Here is an 18960-nt window from a genome sequence, read left to right on the forward strand (position 1 = left end):
CTCATGTCCTGATGCTTCCTGAGCCAAGGTCGGAAGCTCACGGTTCCATAGCTATATCTGACGAAATTATGAATGGGGAGATAGGGCTCAGAACCGCATCTGGGCTAAAACTGAAAACTTGATAGGACGAGCGATGCGGCATAAAATACTCACTGCCCGGGGCTATGTTGGAACTCTGGTTGAGGGTGTTAAAATAGCAGTCGGATCGTGGGCAGCAATGGAATAATGATTACTCTGTGTCGACCCCACCTTGTTTTGTCATTTAAAGGACTAAGTCATCTATGCATATGGGGTCTGTATTTGAGTGATTCTAGTCTCGTTGCTGAGGCGGGAATCTGTCTCTTGATTTCCTCCCACTTCTATCCCAGCCGCACATTTCGTACCTCGCCCGTCTTCCTCCTATTATTGTTAGGTTCTTTCCCTTGGTTCGTCGTTTGTAAATTGCCCACGCGCAGTTGTATTGTAGTCAGCTCTCTTCTCAGACTCGGGCGGTGATTCCATTCTGTGGGAAGAGCTGGATCGACCCGAGCAGATCTCAGATCGACCGGGCCCTTCACTAACAAGCCCAGCCAAGGCAACCGCTTCGCGACACCTGTCCCTCCTTGGGGTGTGCCTTCAGCCCGCACGCACAGGCCAATTCAACCGCTGAAATTCCCTCAATTATATTTGCCGATCCCCAATTCCTTACATTTGTACCCCAGAATTTCTTCCCAAGTGTCGGTTGTCCCCGTGGTCGACGCGTTTCTTCCGCGGCCGCCGTCACTCCTCTTGTCTGTCTTCCCCCGCACTCCCCGACGAGAGCATCATGGTACGGCTACCATTGCCACAACGTCTCAGCTCCCATCTCAGCACAAGGAGCAATGCTTCCACTCCCGGTCAGAGTAGAAGCACGAGTCCCATGAGGTCTCCGGAACTCCGGCCTCTGGCTCTCAAAGTATCTGTTTTGCGGGTAAGTGTGCGCTTAGCATATCTGTTGCTCTTTGCGGCGTTTCTCAATCCCCGACCGTCGTGCATCATGCTAACTTGTCTCGTGCATCCAACTAGGGGAGAAATCTTGCCGCAAAGGACCGAGGAGGAACCAGCGATCCTGTAAGCCATTCCCATATCCGCATTGAGACTATAAGAGCGATTGAGTGCGCGGGGACAAATTGTCGCAATGGGTGAACTCAGGAAGCTAACGGTCCCTCCCGCAGTATTTAATAGTTACACTCGGAGACGCCAGGCAATCAACGCCTACGATATTCAAGACATTGAATCCGGAATGGAACGTCACCTTTGAAATGCCGGTCCTCGGCGTCCCGCTGCTTGAATGCATTTGCTGGGACCACGACAGATTCGGCAAAGATTACCTAGGCGAGTTTGACATTGCACTCGAAGACATATTTGCCGATGGAGAAATACAACAGCAGGTGTGTACCACAGTAGTCGCCGGACATCGTTCCCTTTTGCGTTGCCTGAAGCTCATGAATTGTCTTCTGTTAGCCAAAATGGTACACCCTCAAGTCGAATCGGAAATCCGGGAAGAGAAAAGACAGCAACGTATCGGGCGAAATCCTTCTGCAGTTCTCCCTGTCTGACCCCGCGAACCCGACCGCGTCACCGACGGAAATATACCAGCGATTCAAGACCTTGGTCTGCGCCGGAGAAGAAGATGACTACTTCCCTTCGGTTTCCTCGTCCACAATATTAGAAGAATCTGGTGATGGAATTGAAGAAGAAACGTCCGATGAGACAGACGATCCTACAAAGCCGGAGGTGGTAGAGAAGCGCAGAAGGAGACTACGACTTAAGCGATTGAAACGCAAGTCATTGGCGCAGAGGGCATATCAGTTCTCTGGTGTTGGAAATGGCGTGCAGGGTATCGTGTTCATGGAGATTGTCAAGGTCACCGATCTCCCACCGGAGCGAAACGGTACGAGGCTGTCGATCCCATGTAAATTGTGCAGAACTGACCAGCACAGTGACTCGCACCTCCTTCGACATGGATCCATTCGTAGTGACTTCGCTTGGTCGCAAGACCCTCCGTACACCGGTCATACGTCACAACCTGAATCCTATATACAACGAGAAGATGGTTTTCCAAGTGATGAAACATGAACAGTTATACACAATGAGTTTCACTGTCATGGACAGGGACAAATTCTCGGGGAATGACTTTGTGGCTTCTGCTGGCTTTCCCCTCCAGACTCTCATTCAGGCTGCTCCTGATGCCGATCCAGAGACAGGCCTGTATAGATTCCTGGAGGATGAAACCCAACCACCAGCCAAGAATGTCAAGCTTAGTCCATCCCCATCGGCGTCCAACTTATCCAAACAAGCTAGGCCGTCGCCCAGGTCGAGAAGCTCCACCACATCCCTCTCGGGGCTGTCACTACAGGAACCCCAAGCAGCAGTACCATCGCTAGTCGTTCCAGATGAGAGTACAAACAGCAGCTCCTCAGATGTTTCGACTGCCGCCAGTCCCACAAGACCGGTTTCCTATGAATCAGATGGTTTTCAGGTCTACAAGATCCCATTGACCCTGAAGAACAAGGAAAGGTGGGAGGACAAACACTTTCCCAACATCGTTGTCAAAGCGAAATATATGCCTTACCGTGCACTACGCCAACAATTCTGGAGGCTCATGCTGAGACAATATGATGCTGATGACAGTGGTAATATCGACAAGGTCGAGTTGACAACAATGCTTGACACGCTCGGGTCGACCCTAAAGGAGTCGACGATCGACAGCTTTTTCGAACGATTCCGTGAAGAGAATGGACCAGCAGATCCCATGTTCCTCACGTTTGATCAGGTTGTATGGTGTCTTGAGGAGACCCTCCAATCATTGCAAAAAGATCCAAGGGCACTAGGCAAGAAGCTTAGCCCGGCTGGATCGACTGCTAGCCAGGAAAGCGATAGCGACGAACTTGGTATCGAAACCAGCACAACTCCAGCTATTAACGCAAATCCGCAGGTGACGTCGGTCCCGATAATGTCTCCCGCAGATCAGCTGAGTACAGTCGACGAGGAGCTTCATCCAGACGACCTCGGCGATGAGCGTGGCGAAGAGCATGTTATCGAGCTTCGAGAATGCCCTCTATGTCACCAACCGCGGCTCGCTAAACGGTCTGACGCCGATATTATTACCCATATCGCCACTTGCGCGAGTCAGGATTGGCGTCAGGTAGATAACCTAGTCATGGGTGGTTTCGTGACCTCAAGCCAGGCGCAACGCAAATGGTATAGCAAAGTTATAACGAAGATTTCCTACGGTGGGTACAAGCTGGGTGCGAACTCGGCCAATATCCTCGTCCAGGATCGTATCACTGGGCAAATCAATGAAGAGCGAATGAGTGTCTACGTTCGTCTGGGTATCCGACTTTTGTACAAGGGTCTCAAAAGCCGAGATATGGAGAAGAAGAGAAGTAAGAAGCCACTTGACATAAACCGTTGTTATGGCGCTAACTATCACAGTTCGCAAAATCTTGAAGTCCCTAAGTATCAAGCAGGGCAAAAAGTACGATGATCCCGCCTCTGCAAGTCAGATTCGAGACTTTATCAACTTCCACCAACTTGACATGTCGGAGGTCTTGCTGCCTCTCGATCAATTCAAGAATTTCAACGAGTTCTTCTATCGTGCGCTGAAGCCGAATGCCCGCCCTTGCTCTGCACCAAATGATCCCAGGATTGTTGTTTCACCCGCCGATTGTCGCGCAGTGGTATTTGACAAGATCAGCGAAGCAACTGCGATCTGGGTCAAAGGAAGAGAATTCTCTATCAAGAGGCTTCTTGGTGATGCCTACCCTGAGGACGTTGCACGCTACCAGAACGGAGCGCTGGGTGTTTTCAGGCTTGCCCCTCAAGACTACCATCGGTTCCATATCCCTGTCGACGGCGTGATGGACACTCCGAAGACCATCGAAGGCGAGTACTACACAGTGAATCCAATGGCCATTCGGTCTGCGCTCGATGTGTATGGAGAAAACGTGAGGGTTCTCGTACCAATCGACTCAGTCGCCCATGGACGAGTGATGGTGATCTGTGTTGGTGCCATGATGGTTGGAAGCACCGTCATCACCCGGCAGGCTGGAGAGAAGGTGTCAAGAGCCGAGGAGCTCGGATACTTCAAATTCGGCGGCAGTACATTGATTCTGCTATTCGAAGAAGGAAAGATCAAATTCGACAGCGATCTCGTGGAAAATTCAAGGGGAGCTCTAGAAACTCTGGTAAGATCTAACCCACCCCTTGCTGCTCCCAACACATGGCTTTTAGTTTCTGACGTGACCCCTTTTACTATTATAGGTTCGAGTAGGTATGTCTGTGGGCCACCACCCTGACGTCCCTCAGTTCGAGCCGGATCTGCCCAAGAAGCCCGAGGATGTCAGCCTCGAAGAGATGCAGGCCGCCAAGCGCAGAATCGAGGGCAGCTTAGCTCCGCCAACCCACGCCTCCGCTATACAGTAGATCCTCTACCATTGGTACTTGTATTTGGTGACGAACTTTTTGTGGCGCTATGCACTTGTTTATAAGGACGGCAAGTCGTAGATGTGCTTCTGCTCGAGCTCGGTCCGTGTCAATAATGTTCGGACTCGCGTCTTGTTAGTTATGCATACATACATAGATGAGCTTAGCATGTGACGACCGGAATCTATACATATTGGCTATGATGTAAATAATCTCCATAATTATCTCAATAAGTCCTTTTGCTAGATAGATGATGTACAACTTGTTGAGGAGGGAGTCCTCTCCCCAAAACGGCTAGCGCCCTCCCCACGCGCCACGACCAAAACAACCTTGAACCGCGTGCTGCGGCGGCCACTTGCAAGAGCCCAAACCCCCTCAAAAGCCCATCCTGAACGCCGACCTGGGTGCGCCGCCGCGCAATGAGCGACAATTGACGACCCGCTCAGCTAACACGCGAGTTATTACCGCTATTCTTACGACTTCTCGCCAATTGAGGGTACCCCTGGAGTGGGTGGTTGAAAGCGCGACCGAGATTCGATTCGACAAACACGTCCACACGGCCCCCCAAACGGCTCAAAACCGCGCACACGGAACGGGACTTTGGCTTGTTGCGACCGGGTATTTTGAGTTTGTCGACGAGAAAGAGATAGTATCCTGGCGTGACTTTGTGATTCCGCCATTCAGCGACAACTGACGATTGATTGAGTTGCCGCGTATATCGGGTCTGTTTCGTCGGGCAACATAACAACAACACAGCAAAACACACCGGAATATTCTTCTCCGCGAGCGCACCTTCAATCTCGAATACCAACAAACCGACTAGTGGGAAGAGGGAGCTCGGCTTCTTTTCGTGGTCCTTACGTCTCGCCCAACAACCGAAAACGCCGCGCTCGCTCGGTCCTGACATGACCGTCACTGTTCTAGCCACTTCTACGACTCAGACGAAGCGTCGCGAACCTCTGAGGGTACTTGATATGGCAACTTCCCAGGCGCGGACGCGCAATGCGCCGTCTGCCGCGCCTGGTGGGACCGGGAAAGGTGGGGGGAGAAGAACGCGGTCGAGCTTGGATAGGCAGGAGAAGGAGAAACTGGGGGAGAGTCTTAATGGGGAGAAGAAGAGGAAGGCTGGTGAGTTTTCGACCCCTGTTCCGGGGATGAATGCGCGAAGTGGAAGGATGCGGTGCTAATGAGGGATTATGGTGGCGACAGGGATTTATGATGAAGATATAGAGGGGTTTCAATTCTCGCGCATTACGACCAAGAAGCAGAAGTCCACGAAGGAGCCTGAGTTGCCGGTTCCCGAAGAGCCAGCGCCGCAGCCGTCACCGAAGAGAGGGCGACCGCCGAAGAAACGGGTGGAGGAGAAATCGACCAGTGTAGCGGAGCCGAAGAAATCCTCAACAGAAGGGACAGGGACGGGTAAACGGCAGACCCGAGGAACTGCAAAGACTGCGCCAGAACCAGAATCTCAACCTGAACGGAGTACACGGTCGACCCGAAAACGAGAGGAGGTGGAACAAGTGCAAGTGGAAAAGGTTCCGGTGGAAAAGAAGCGCAAGAAAGGCCGGCCGAGCAAATCTCATGAGGAGAAGCGCAATGGATTTGTGTCTCCGGAGCCGCCGCAGGCGGGGACATCTACCATTACGCTTCCTGTGGCGGATACACCTGTTATACAGCGGAATAGGGAGATGAGGGGGAAGAAGTCGTCAAAGGGGAGCAGACGTAGCAGTCTCAGCATGCGCGGACGAAGGGCTAGCTCGTTGATTGACTCCGGGGCGTCGAATGGTAAGAGAGTCTCTTAACCTCGAAAGATGTTTGCTAACAGTCGCAGCTTTACCTCACAAGCAGGTACATACGTCAGACTTCTACAAGCATATCGCCGCGGACGGGTTACCGGAGCCACGGAGAATGAGGCAGCTTTTAATTTGGTGCGCTACACGAGCCATGGGGGATAAGCCATCGGGGTCTCGCTCAGAGGATGAGAGCGCTCGATTAGCTGGTATGGTCAAACAGCGCTCTTGGATAGTCTTGGAAGAGGTACTAATTGTATACAGCGCGCGTAATCCAAGAAGAATTACTCAAGGAATTCTCGAGCAACTCGGAGCTATCAAACTGGTTTGGGCGAGAAGATACGACACCGCCGACAGTAGTCGTGAAGAAGGTCAATCCAAAGAACGTGCAAAACCAAGATAAGATCAAAGAATTGGAAGAGCAAATAAAAAAGTATGTAACGTCTTTGGCTTCTTGATCAGAGATACTAACTGGAATAGACTGCAAAAAGAGAGACACGCGCTCAACGCATTACTGCGACCTTCGTCAATTCCTAGGTTGAGGCCTGCATCAAAACAACTGCCGAACGGACAATTAGCGGATCAGCCACAAGCAGAAGCAGAAGCAAAATCCTCGCCGCAGCCAGACGACCACATCAACCTATCAGTATTAGCTCCCTCACAACAGCAGATCCTCGCCTCAATAGACCCCGAGGCGGCAAAGCAATATCAAAGCACTCAATCAACCGACCAACCCTCCGAAACCACCACGAACTTACCCCCAATAACACCATTCAGCATATCCACCCGTCTCTCCCGAATAACCAGCCGTCTAGCCCCAACCCTCGACTCGCTCGCCGCAGGCGTCCATGACATTGAGCTCTACCGCTCCATGTCCGACGCCGTCTCGTCGCGCGTGCTCCGCATTTGCGCCGAGCGCCTCGAAGAACGGGATGCGCGGAACGCCCTCCGTCGACTCGCCATTACCAGCGATGAAGGAAACGGGGATACGAATGCACAAGCTGGACAAAAGGACGTCCCACTCCGACCACGGCCAAAGGAAGACCTTGGCCCGATCTTAGGCGCATTGAGTCGCGTTGAGAGGCGGTTGTAGCCAGACAGCCACCCTAGCTCAATTTCTCTCCCTCTTTGTCCCTTTTCTTACTGATTTCACTTTCCCTTTTTTTTTTGAGTCCCACGGGCCACTACACATGACCCGTTGCCTTTTTTTTTTTTTTTTTTTTTTCCGAATTCCCGCGGCATGGTTGGTTAAGTTCTGCTTTTCGTGTTTCTGCTTCATATTCTGCTCTAGGCATGTGCAATGCAACGCAAAGCAATGGAGTTGGGGTGTTTACTATGATAGGTCAGGTACCAAAGGTGTCGGTCTCGGTGCTGGTATTGGTGCTGGTGCTGCTATGTATGATGTGATTAGGATGATCAGGCTCGGATGCAATTGGACAGGACGATAGTTAGCTGAGCTAATGGACTGATACCGTACTTCAAATGATCCTCAACTTGGAGTGCCTGTGAATGGGTGGTGCCTTTCTTGGGAGAGAGGAACTAGTGTATAGTAGTAGCATATCCATACATCTTACACACATGCATGGTATATACATACCCTTCCCAGAGTATCAGGGAAGAAGTATGGTACTAGAACTACTAAGTAGTACTTTCGTCCCGATACTTCTGTTCCTAACAGACTACCTATCAGGTAAAGACCCCTTTCGCGCTCCACATTCCGTAGGGCAGAAACAGAACCATCAGGCACAATTGAACCATACCCGACTCCCATCCTTCCCGGAGCCGGCGTCCCAATGCTAGGTAGTTTAGCCATCGACGATCCGGTGGGTGGGGGTTCGTTTCATATTCATATTCAAGACGAGGTTCAGGGTGGGATTGCGATAGAAGGTGGGATTGAATCGGCTCGATTGGCCGAGTATTTCTCTGGTCAGTTGGCTGGTCAGTTGGTTTCCGGATGTACCTTAAGACCCTTCGCCGTTTGCTTCGGGCCGAGTCCGAAGGGAAAGTTAAGCGTGGGTAGATAGCCCTCCGGCAGGGCAGTGCACTTGCATTGCCCATGACTTGGGAGTGGAAAGGCCGAATCCCGCGGCCCGTGTTGCCTTCCTGAAGGAGAAGGCAGTCAACGCTGATGATTGGCGCAAGCCTCAACTCAAGGGCCAAAAATCAAAGTAAGGAAAGATCTTGGAAAAAAAATCCAAGATCACGAGGTGTAGAGGAAGGCAGTGAGTGGCTTGGGATATGCGGCTATTGCTACCGAGCTGAAGGAAGGGAACCAGGAACCTTGGAGACTGGAAGCTCGAACTTGGAAATCTGAAGGAGGGTGGGTTCGGTCATGTCTAGACCAGCACTGGCACTCAAAGCATGGACAAAGGAACCGTCCCAGGGTAGAGTAGAAGAATATCTGCCCAACGAACATGAAGAGAAAGAGATAGATGCTGTAGACAAGTGGATACCTAAGTAAGAGGTATAAAGAAACCACCAATAGGAAGCTCGGGATACTCCATGTGAAATCGGCTACTGCTGCACAATCAAGCTTTTTTTCATTTCTCTCTCTCTTTTCTTTTTCTCGTCGACGCTCCTTCCTCGAGGTGTCTTCCACCAGTCAGTGGCGATAACTTGCCAGCCTGATATCTCGATGATCTTTTCGCTATCACGTTCAGAGTGCCAACTTGGAAGGTGGGGTCAATGTAACCGAGGGGCTCGAACTGAGTTTTATTCCGATAAGAACAAGAGCTGTTTCGTGCAGGCCGGACTGAGCACTTAGCTGCTCTGTCTGACCGTGAGTCTTTGACTGTCCAGCTGATCGCTCGCTGGGTCTGGCTGTCCGATCTAAAGAGATCTCGACTGTCTTCGACCGAACTTTTGCTGCAGGTGGATCTTGCAAGTTTCTCGCTTCTACTTATCCCTTACTCCTCACCGAGGAGAACTTTTGAACAGGAGAATGAATAGCGAATAGGAAAATATTCACCTGACGGCTGGTAATTACCCTGAGCAGAAATGATCCGAGCTTTTTACTCTCCTAGACTCTAATTCTCAGAACCAGAAATCGCTGCCACGCCTAATGGCCAGTGGCCAGGGGAAAAGAGGCTAGAATAAGCTCGACCCGAATTATGGTTCCGGCTCATTATTCTGCCCACTGGGCCACTGGGCCACAGGGCCACATCAAGCGCCGGATGACAGCCGAGCCAACAGGGCCTGCTGCGTGGTTCGGCCTCGTGGAGAATAAAGCCATTCTCTGGGAAAATTGTTCCCATCCCACGTAACGATGATTCATGTTCCAGACCACGACCTCATGGAGGCCAGATGGATGGGCCAGACTAGACCACGTCGATTTCTTCGAGTCGAGGGCTATTCCCCAGATATCGCCGATGCAAGCTGCAAGTGACGGACGGGGAACGGGTGCGAGCATTCTGACTACTGGCGGCAGTCCTAAAACGAAAGGACATTCCCTTCGCCCGCGAGCAGGCAAACCACGCCAGACATAGACCCTCAACGGCTGAAGGAGCACGGCAGGGGTACATCCGCCGGGTCGGAAGCCTGAGACTCCGCTGTGTTACAATCCAAAGCCACAAAAACGGCTACCAGAAAGTCCCAATCTCCCAACTTTCCTTCTTCCCCGGCAACGTCTAACGGTCTCTAGCTGCTCTGGCTACGTCGTCAGGCAGGCCAGAATTAAAGATTGGTCCCTGCGTCGCGGCGTGTGTGACGGTCATCCTCGGCACGCTGGGTCTCTGAACCAACCAATATGTCCGGCCACGCCCGTGGATATTGCAGCACTCCTGGGCAGCGGACCTGCATCCGTGATTGGGGTTGCACAAGCTGTGGGTAAACCGTTGAGAGTGACTGGATTCAGGTGGTCGAGGGGAGGTTGGTGAGCGTGGATGATGGCTGTTCTGTCCATGAGGTGCGAGGTCGGGATTTTGGAGGAGTCACCTGGTTGGTTCGGTGTTGCTGTTTACTTGCCTCCGGAGAAGACATACTACCACTTGGCAGCAGATGCAGACTGGCCGACGACCGTGCGTGCTTCCCCGGAGAGGGGGAGAGGGTGTAACGCGCAATTTGGCCACTGGGAGAGTCGTTGACATCATATGCAGAGAATGGTTAAGACTGGATGTATGATGTAAGTGTCCATGTCGATGCTATTCCTGGGGTCTCATGCTGGCTCTCAGTTTCATGCTTGGTCCAGATTGGCAGCTTCGGAGTTATCTCGCACCTCAGGATAAAAGTACCAGTGTGGGTCAACAGGTATTCCGGATCACCACGCAAATCATGTCAATCATTGAACCCCAATCAGGAGATCATAGCCTGCTGTCCAGTGCCCAGTCTTCTAGACTGTTCGCCCAAGACAGGCTAAGCGGCGTGCTATTGTGAAGTGAGATTGACATGAAACGCAGACAGTGTGTAGCTTGTATACGAACTATAGTGTCGGCAGTTGCAGCCCCGTTGTTGGGCGCTTTGTGGCTGTTGCCGGGAAAAGACCCCCTTAGGCATACATGTTCTGAAACCCAGCGCGGATCAAGCGACGTAATCTTGGGTCGACTATTTGTTTTCGATCGTCAGGGACGATTGAGCAGGGGCAGCCAGGAAGCAAGGACTCGTAAGCTGGCGATACATGGTACTTTGAGCACGACTTCTGATACTGCGGCGCCTGCAAGTGTTCTGGAACACCTGAAAGTTTGGTTCTTGAGCCGAGCAAGTGATTCGGCGGCGCTAAGAGGGAGCTAAGCTGGGCTAAAAAGGCTAAAGAGGAAAGAACGGATCAACTCCACTCCTTTCTTTTGCCTCTCCTCTGGATATCAATTGATAACGCGATGCTGAGGACATTGTCCCTCAGCCAGAGACTGGGCTCAACCACGGAAAACGGACCTTGCAGTCCTTCAGCTTGATGTAATTCTCCAGTTTTCCCTGGTGGTGGTGGCACTGCGTCAGAGCCCGTGAAACCAGTTCAGACATCCTCCTGGTGCTGGGGTTGAATGCAGCTTTGTGCAGCTTTTTGCTTGCCTGTTATTATTGTATCTCTTTTTGAATTTCCTATCAAATTTATTATTAATTCCTATTTTAGAGAGCTCAATGGACCCAGCAGTATCAGACCAGCCGGGCCTGGATTCTCTTATGGAGAATGGCGACTGCACATGCTCTCTGGGTCTCTGGGCCTGAATCACAATCGCATCATCCATCGACTCATCGATCGCGTCTCCTGTCTCTGTCGCTGCCGTCTCTGCCTTTCGCATCTGGCTGGCTCCCGCTGACTCTTGATCCTGTCTCTGCCATTGTTGTGGCAAGCTCTCCCACGCTGATACAAAGCTTTTCCTTCGTCTCCCCTCGCATCCCACTCCATCGAGTATCTGTCAACCTCCGAGGACTCTGGAGCCCACAGCTGTAGCTGAAGCAGATATATTTTGAATCAGGCTCTCCGCAAAGGCAACACCCAGCTTGCTTGCTACACAAGATCGGGCAACTCCTTTCCATCTGCCCTTGACCCTCTGTCTCTATCCGCAACGTCTCTCATTCTGACTCGGCATCTTTTGTCCAGCAGAAGACTTTTTGTGACGTACTTTTCCCCTCCTTCACTCGTCGTTTTCGAATATTGACCTGCAAAGTCCACAGTTGTTTCCCCAGCTCTTGCTTCCGCTTTCGGAAACCCGTATACTTCCCCCCGATTGATAACTGTTTCACTCCTTCACTCCTGCTCCTCTCAACTTGTCTTATCTTTGACATATCTCCTCTTGATCGATCTTGCATATTCTTCTTTCTGTTTTTCTACCCGCCACTGGGGCCTTGACTATGTCTCGGTGACGTATCTTCATTCCTTGAAGCGGGCCCTTTACCCCTTCCAACCCACCTGTCCAACTCTTCCATCCACTTGTGGTTGAGCCCAGGAGATTAAGGTATACAGTCCGTGCCTTCACCTTGGGTTGATCTTTCCTTGGCACATATCTACGAGGTTCGTTGCAAATCAGTCGTGATCTTCTGCGAAAAGCCCCCGATCTGACCTTGTTGCTATGCAGGAACAACGCACCTAAGGCCACCCTCTGACGGAATACAAAACATACGGAAAATAAAATAAAAAATTCAGAAAAAAAGTAACTCATCGCCAAAGGTGACACAAGGCTTCCAAACTTGCTGCGTCAGTCCGTAAGGACAGTCAAAACACAATGGCGGGCGGTTATTTTGATCTTCCTATATCTTCCTCTTCGCGGCGCTCGAGCCTTACTGATGTATCTGGAGGAGGCGGTCGATATCCCCCAGGGCCGCGTGTATCTCCCCTGCAGAACTCCAATGAGAGCTTGCCTGAGAGGTCGATGGACCCCAGCGGAGCTCAGGGCAAGCAGCCGCGGAATGCAGGTATTCTCAAAAGCGCGAACCGCGTCAAATTCACAGTCAGCGAGGCGGGGATGGGTGTCAGCCCGGCCCTATCATCAACGCCACAGCCCCGGTGGGATGGAAGGGGCTCCCCCCTGCCGCAGAAGCCACCGCCAACCGCTAGCATTCCGGCGTCTGAGAGAGCAGGTCCCGAGCTCCACCGACTTCCCTATGGGGAGATCAGCTCAAGCTTTCCTGCGGTTGTCCCAGGTCACTCCAGGGATAGCTCCCCGGGGATCGCTGGAGCTGATGAACTCAACAATGAGAAGGGGAGGGCCATCCACTCAGCCTACTCGGCCCAGGAGAGAGCACAGAAGCTGGCTTCCCATTTGGGACGTTCCTCAAAATCCCCAAACCTGAGCCCGTGGCCTAGTCTGCCGTCATCTGTTGCAAGTACTCCTACTGAGGCGTCACAGCCCTTGGAGGACAGTGATGACATTCCTATGATCAGACTCCCTGAAAAACACTTCGACTACCTCTCCGACGAAGACGACGACCACTATGGTTTAGTTGATGGACTCCCACACAACCGTACCTCCGAAGCTCACCATCTTGTTCAACAGATGACTCGCCGAGATTTTAACCTTCTGAACCGGATCCGTGCTCCGTCCCCAGGACTACGCTCCGGTCAGGTCACCCCTATTGAGGAAAGGGACCCCGACGATTACGTCCCACGGCCAAGCCAGTACCGCGGAGGCATTCTCTCTTCTCTTCTCAAACTTTACGATCAACCGATTATTTCGTCAGCTCGCGGCCGGCATGGCCATTCCCGCCAGAGTAGCTCTGGTGATCTGAGTGCCCGTGGACTATCCCCGGACCCAAGCTGGCGTTACCCCCAAAAGCCACGCAAGTGGTATGAGAAATCACCCAGCCAGTCAAGCACCTCGCTGGCTGGATCGACCGCCAAAAACTCTACTAGCTCGCCCTTTGCGATGCTTAAGCGCTCTCGCAGCAGCGGGGCTGTCTCAGGCGTGCCCAAGCGCGTGGGCAAGCCCGGGTTGGAGGATGAGATTCGCATCACGGTCCATATCGCTGAACTGCTCCAGCGTCAGCGTTATCTGCTGATCCTTTGCCGAGCTTTGATGAAGTACGGCGCTCCCACGCATCGACTGGAGGAGTACATGAAGATGACGGCTCGCATACTGGAGATCAGCGCCAGTTTCTTATACCTGCCTGGCTGCATGGTCGTTTCCTTTGACGATCCCTCCACCCACACTACTGAAGTCAAACTCGTACGCGTGAACCAGGGGGTGGACTTGGGCAGGTTATCTGACGTTCATACCATCTACAAAGAGGTTATTCACGACGTTATCGGTGTTGAAGAGGCCATTCAACGGCTGATGGAACTTGGAAAGAAGAAGGACAGATACCCTGTCTGGCTCCTCATTCTCCTCCATGGATTTGCCAGCGCGTCCGTTGGACCATTTGCATTCGGCGCCCGTCCTATTGATATGCCCATTGCCTTTCTCCTAGGCTGCCTATTGGGCATCTTACAGCTTATTCTGGCCCCTAGATCACACCTTTACTCCAATGTCTTTGAAATATCCGCGGCCGTCCTCACCTCCTTCCTCGCTCGCGCCTTTGGCAGCATTCGATACCAGGGCGGCCACCTCTTCTGCTTCTCTGCCCTTGCCCAGTCCTCTATCGCCCTCATCCTGCCCGGATACCTCGTCCTCTGCGCCAGCCTGGAGCTTCAATCGCGCAGTATGGTTGCTGGTTCCGTCCGCATGGTCTACGCCATCATCTACTCCCTCTTCCTCGGCTTTGGAATCACAATCGGCACCGCCGTCTATGGCCTACTTGACTCCCAAGCCTCCTCAGACTATACCTGCCCCCCGTCCCCCATCACAAATGAATACCTTCAACGCTTCCCCTTCGTTCTCGTCTTCACCTTCTGCCTCGCGGCCATCAACCAATCAAAGTGGAAACAGCTCCCAATGATGCTCCTCATATCATTCGCGGGTTACGTGACCAACTACTTTGCTGCAAAACGCTTCGCCTCCTCCATACAAGTCTCCTCCGCCCTCGGGGCTTTCGTCATCGGCGCCATAGCAAACCTCTACTCCCGTCTCCGCCACGGCTTCGCAGCTGCCGCCATGCTTCCGGCGATCTTCGTCCTCGTGCCCTCGGGACTCGCGGCGTCGGGCTCTCTGATCTCTGGCATCGCCTCCGCAGAACAGATAACAACCCAGAAGACACCTTTCTCCGTCGTCAGCAACGGAACACAGGGCTTCGTGGATGCAGCGATGAACATGACCGCGACAGCTCAAGAATCGCAGAATCCCTTCCGCGGCGTCGTCTTTGATATCGGGTACGGGATGGTCCAGGTTGCGATAGGGTTCACAGTTGGCTTGTTCTTAGCTGCGTTGGTGGTTTATCCGCTGGGGAAGAAACGGAGTGGGCTGTTTAGCTTCTGATTTTTCTCTGGCTTTCATATCAACTTGAGTTTTATATCGGCTCTTTCCCCTGATGACACTGTGACGACGTATTTACGCCTTGTCTTGCTTGTCCCGTTCCTGTTCCTTTGCGGTCTGCGATGAAGCGATTTGTGTTCTTCTGAATCGTCCCCAGTCGTGTTATTCAGCGAGCCGTCCTCTTCACTTCTGTTCCATCTCATCCATTCCATTCCTCCCATGTCAACCTCGTTGGTTCGCAAGCATCACTCGGAGCCTTCAAGTCCTCACTTTCACCATCATACCCACATCCGCTGGATCTGGCCCCTACCTCACTCTTCTCTCGGTTCTTGTCTAGTGTACTTTTCTCTGCATATCGCATCCAGCCATGTGCCCTTTCTATTTCGTTTCGTCTCGTCGTTTCAATCCAATCGGCCAAGAGTCATGATGTTTTCTTCTTCCGGGTTGTCTTCTGAAATCTACATTCCAAGTGAGTTGCTCTGTCCTCGTGACAGCGAATTCCTAGCATATGAGAACTACCTCAATACGTTCTACTTTCTACTCTACTCTGCAATAAGCTCGTTTCTCGCTCTTCTCGTTCCATCTTGTATCTTGTACATCGCATATGTATATGCACCCGCCCTTGAACCTGCACATAACATCGACCTTTTACATTTCCCAATGCGGCACACAGACCAAGCATACTAAAAAGCGAGTACTTAAAATCAAATCTGAATTAAGTTCAAGATGGTCGTTTGGCCCGTTCTGTGCAACTTGAATCATAAGCACGACTACCCTAAATATAAAATTGTAGCAAAACTATGGTCATTGCCTGGTTTGGCTGGCTTGAGAGTAAATACTCGAAACCATGTAATGCAAAAGACACCACCGATGATCCTACATGTTTGTAGAGCCTTTCAGCTGAATACCTTTCGGGATATCCTCGAGAAAGAAGGAGTAATATCATTAGTTAAGACTATTCCTGTAGCGCTAGAAGTTTTGATCAGGATAGTTGATGCACCGTCCAAACAAGTGTCACAGATAATAACTAGTGCAGGGTAGTAGTACTAGGGCTGAAGAACTCCACTAGGACGAATAGAATTCCATTGATTGGCTTGGGCGATACGAAGCAGGCTGCAGGGCTTACACGCCTCTGGGCCCTGTAGAGCCAGTGTAGGCTACTACTATGAGTAAAGAACTACCACTAAGTTAACTACTACCGACAGCAAGCGTAATCATTGAGAATGAAATTCCAGATGTTAAGAAAACACTATGGGGCAGGACACTTCATCCATCCAGTGGATTATAGGAAAGTATCTGACGAACTTGTCGAATCCTAGGCTATTCAATTGGTCGCCCTTGACTGCAGTGTTCCAATTCCAAGCACACTTTGTTAGAGAGAGAAGAGAATAGAAGAGAGGGAGAGAGGGAGAGGTTTGCTCTCGAGATCCCAGATAATTGTAAAAGCACAGTCAGGCTGACATGATCTTGCATGGAAGCATCGTGGTGGCTTCTTGAGTAAGAAATGTAGATAGGAAATTCGAAAAGCTAGACATGGAGAGAGAGAAAGAAAAGAAGAAAAACAATGACAATCATCCAATGGTAATCAAGTCCGTTACGTGTCGGTCATAGTAGTAAGGTATGTATGTACGATGTTCGCATCACATGATTGGGGTCTTGCGCTTTTCGGCGCTCGACAGCACAAGCATGGGAGTCTTGCGACGCTCCGTACCCTGAGCTACCGTCTTCTGGCCAGCGACGACAGCAGCCACGGATGGTGGAGAAGGTTGCTCCGTGAATTTGCCTCCAAAGTACCCGTCTCGCTCGCTGAGGGGAGTGGTGTTAAACGGGCTGTCCTGCGACTTGCGCTCCCGAGAGGATCTCTCCTTCCTCTCAGAGCCGATTGCGCCATTGGCTACAGCACGCAGACTGCCCAAGCTGGGCTTGCTCGAGAGACTACCACCGCTACGAACAGTAGCATCGTCATTGTCGGAGAAAGTAAACTCCTTCTCGCTCGCGGGAGTGTTGGTGCCACCACTGCTGTGACCCAAGCTTCGGCTGTCTGCGCGGCGTTCGATTCCTGCACGCACCAGGTTGTGGACAGCACGCCGACGCTGGCGAGTGGCAAAGTTCTTGCTTCCTTCATGCTTCGAGGTTGGCTTCGCAACAAGTTCCTCGAGCGAGGGCGGGCCTCTGGGCTGGCGAGCGGGGTGCTCGCCAGCACGACCCTGGCCTGGTCCAAAAGTTCCTGTTGCTGGTGTGGCAATCGGGGCAGTCTTGGGACCAGTAACGTGGACAGCGCTGTTGGCCTTGTTCGTGTCGATGCCGGTCTTGGGCCCAAAAGACGTGTTCTTCTTGTGAGTAGCTCTGCGGAAGGCATTGGCAGATGGAGGAGGCAGAGGTGCGATGCCGTCCTCAGAAGGAGTGCTGATGGAAGAAACATCATCCGACACATTGACTGGCGACTTGACAGACTCGAGAGGAGGTGAAACCTCGGCGCGGAAAGGTGGAACGTGCAGGGGTGGGGACTGATACTCCTCCTCGGACTGGTACGGAGGCGTCAAATCTTGCTGCATGCTGTTGTCGTAAACATAATTCAGCTGGCCAGTCAGGGGATTGTAAACGGAGTAGAGGCCCGGCTGGCCAGCGACGGGTTGAACCACCGGCTGCACACCCTGCTGGAGCTGCTGCTGGTAAATCCCCATGGTCGGAATAGACAGCGAGGAGAAGTCCTGCTGCTGCTGGCCAAGGCCGACACCCAGGCTCAGACCCTGGAACTGCTGAGCAGCAGCAGTGACGCTAAGCAGCTGCTGTTGCAGGCGCTGCTGCTGAGCAGCCAAAAACATGTTGGTAGACATCAGCTCCGCATAGAGGTTCTCGTCAATGGGCATGTCGTTAGGAAAATCAAGAGCCGGGGGTGCGAGAACCTGCTCCGGCAAGGTATACATAGGACGATTCATGTTTGTGTCGAGTCCCTGGTTCATCATCAAGGAGTGTCGTGGGAATCCAGTTCCCGTCGCGGTTTGCGGAATGTTGCGCTCGGCAGTGCGATTGGACAGGTTGCCATACCGGTCTCCCTCCACACCCAGGTGCTGCCTGCGCTGGTTGGCAGAGGGAACAGTGGCAGACTTTGGGGCAGTTCTCAAGCCAGCAAGAAGATGCGAGCGACTGGTCCGCGGAGTGGAAACGGTCGGCTGAGATTCGTCAATGGTCGAAATATGCGGGGGTGGCACACTCAAACGCTTGACGTTCGGGCCTTTCCTTCGAGACCCAAAGCTAGAGCCCGGGGCACCCAAGGAGGGGCCATTATTGAAAGATGAATTGTAGGTCATCTGAGCAAGACCGCCAGCGTCCATACTCATGGTGGTATATCAAAACTTTGTATGTGCAATAGACGAAATAGAACAGTCGAGATGGGATTCAATATTCGAGGCGACGGAGCGTCGGGTTTTCGCCAATTAGGATATTAGGGGTTGTGTTCGGAGATAGACAACTATCACCAAAAAATAACCGGCACAAGTATTGAATGATTCAAAGAGTGAAATCAACACTGGTCTTCGATCGCGATACGAGAAAAATTGGCCTTTGATGTATTAGCGAATGGAGAGTGTAGCCCGAGGTATGAAAGCCGTACTTGCAGATGAAGGAGAGCGGTGGCCGATGAAGAGCTAAAAGCCAGGCGTTTGGATTAACGGATGTAGGCGTCTATATGCAGCTGATGTGATGTATGTGAGATGGTGGTAATGGTGAAGAATAGAGGGCGGAACGCGACCGACAGCAATCAATGACTGAGCGGTGATCGAGACCAGGGGCGGTCGGGGTCGGCGATTAAGGGCGATGATAGTGAAATATGTCCGAGAGATGCTCCGCAACCCTCAAACGTAGCAGGAAATGAGTCTTTTGAAACGAAAACGCGAGTAACTCGAGTGATTGTTCCTCGAGCGGCAAGCGAGCAGTCGGGCGTGATG

The 18960-nt window shown here is 52.0% G+C and overlaps 5 protein-coding genes across 5 annotated transcripts; 4 read left to right on the top strand and 1 right to left on the bottom strand.

Annotated features, from left to right (window-relative positions):
- The first annotated feature begins 190 nt into the window (after positions 1-190).
- BJX68DRAFT_234374 (putative phosphatidylserine decarboxylase Psd2) lies at positions 191-4663 on the top strand. The gene is made up of 7 exons (XM_071039741.1): positions 191-949; positions 1045-1089; positions 1194-1409; positions 1483-1912; positions 1962-3407; positions 3457-4208; positions 4285-4663. Exons 1-7 carry the CDS (start codon positions 806-808, stop codon positions 4444-4446), a joined length of 3195 nt encoding a protein of 1064 aa, XP_070900441.1. The 5' UTR covers positions 191-805; the 3' UTR covers positions 4447-4663.
- A 146-nt stretch (positions 4664-4809) lies between these two features.
- On the top strand, positions 4810-7395 carry BJX68DRAFT_234375 (Mis12-Mtw1 family protein). Its single transcript, XM_071039742.1, has 5 exons — positions 4810-5574; positions 5656-6231; positions 6278-6445; positions 6501-6669; positions 6717-7395. The coding sequence occupies exons 1-5, from the start codon at positions 5352-5354 to the stop codon at positions 7327-7329; spliced, it is 1749 nt and encodes a 582-aa protein (XP_070900442.1). The 5' UTR covers positions 4810-5351; the 3' UTR covers positions 7330-7395.
- Positions 7396-10469: 3074 nt separating this feature from the next.
- BJX68DRAFT_55570 (uncharacterized protein) lies at positions 10470-11061 on the top strand. The gene has a single exon (XM_071049385.1). The coding sequence runs from the start codon at positions 10620-10622 to the stop codon at positions 10959-10961; it is 342 nt and encodes a 113-aa protein (XP_070900443.1). The 5' UTR covers positions 10470-10619; the 3' UTR covers positions 10962-11061.
- An 861-nt stretch (positions 11062-11922) lies between these two features.
- Positions 11923-15124, top strand: BJX68DRAFT_55599 (uncharacterized protein). The gene is made up of 2 exons (XM_071049386.1): positions 11923-12180; positions 12245-15124. The coding sequence occupies exon 2, from the start codon at positions 12392-12394 to the stop codon at positions 15014-15016; it is 2625 nt and encodes an 874-aa protein (XP_070900444.1). The 5' UTR covers positions 11923-12180; positions 12245-12391; the 3' UTR covers positions 15017-15124.
- Positions 15125-16154: 1030 nt separating this feature from the next.
- BJX68DRAFT_55659 (uncharacterized protein) lies at positions 16155-18730 on the bottom strand. Its single transcript, XM_071049388.1, has one exon. The coding sequence runs from the start codon at positions 18352-18354 to the stop codon at positions 16654-16656; it is 1701 nt and encodes a 566-aa protein (XP_070900445.1). The 5' UTR covers positions 18355-18730; the 3' UTR covers positions 16155-16653.
- Between the last annotated feature and the right edge of the window lie 230 nt (positions 18731-18960).

The sequence above is a fragment of the Aspergillus pseudodeflectus genome (genome assembly GCF_044049435.1).
Source record: "Aspergillus pseudodeflectus strain CBS 756.74 chromosome Unknown BJX68scaffold_15, whole genome shotgun sequence".
Lineage (NCBI taxonomy): Eukaryota > Fungi > Ascomycota > Eurotiomycetes > Eurotiales > Aspergillaceae > Aspergillus > Aspergillus pseudodeflectus.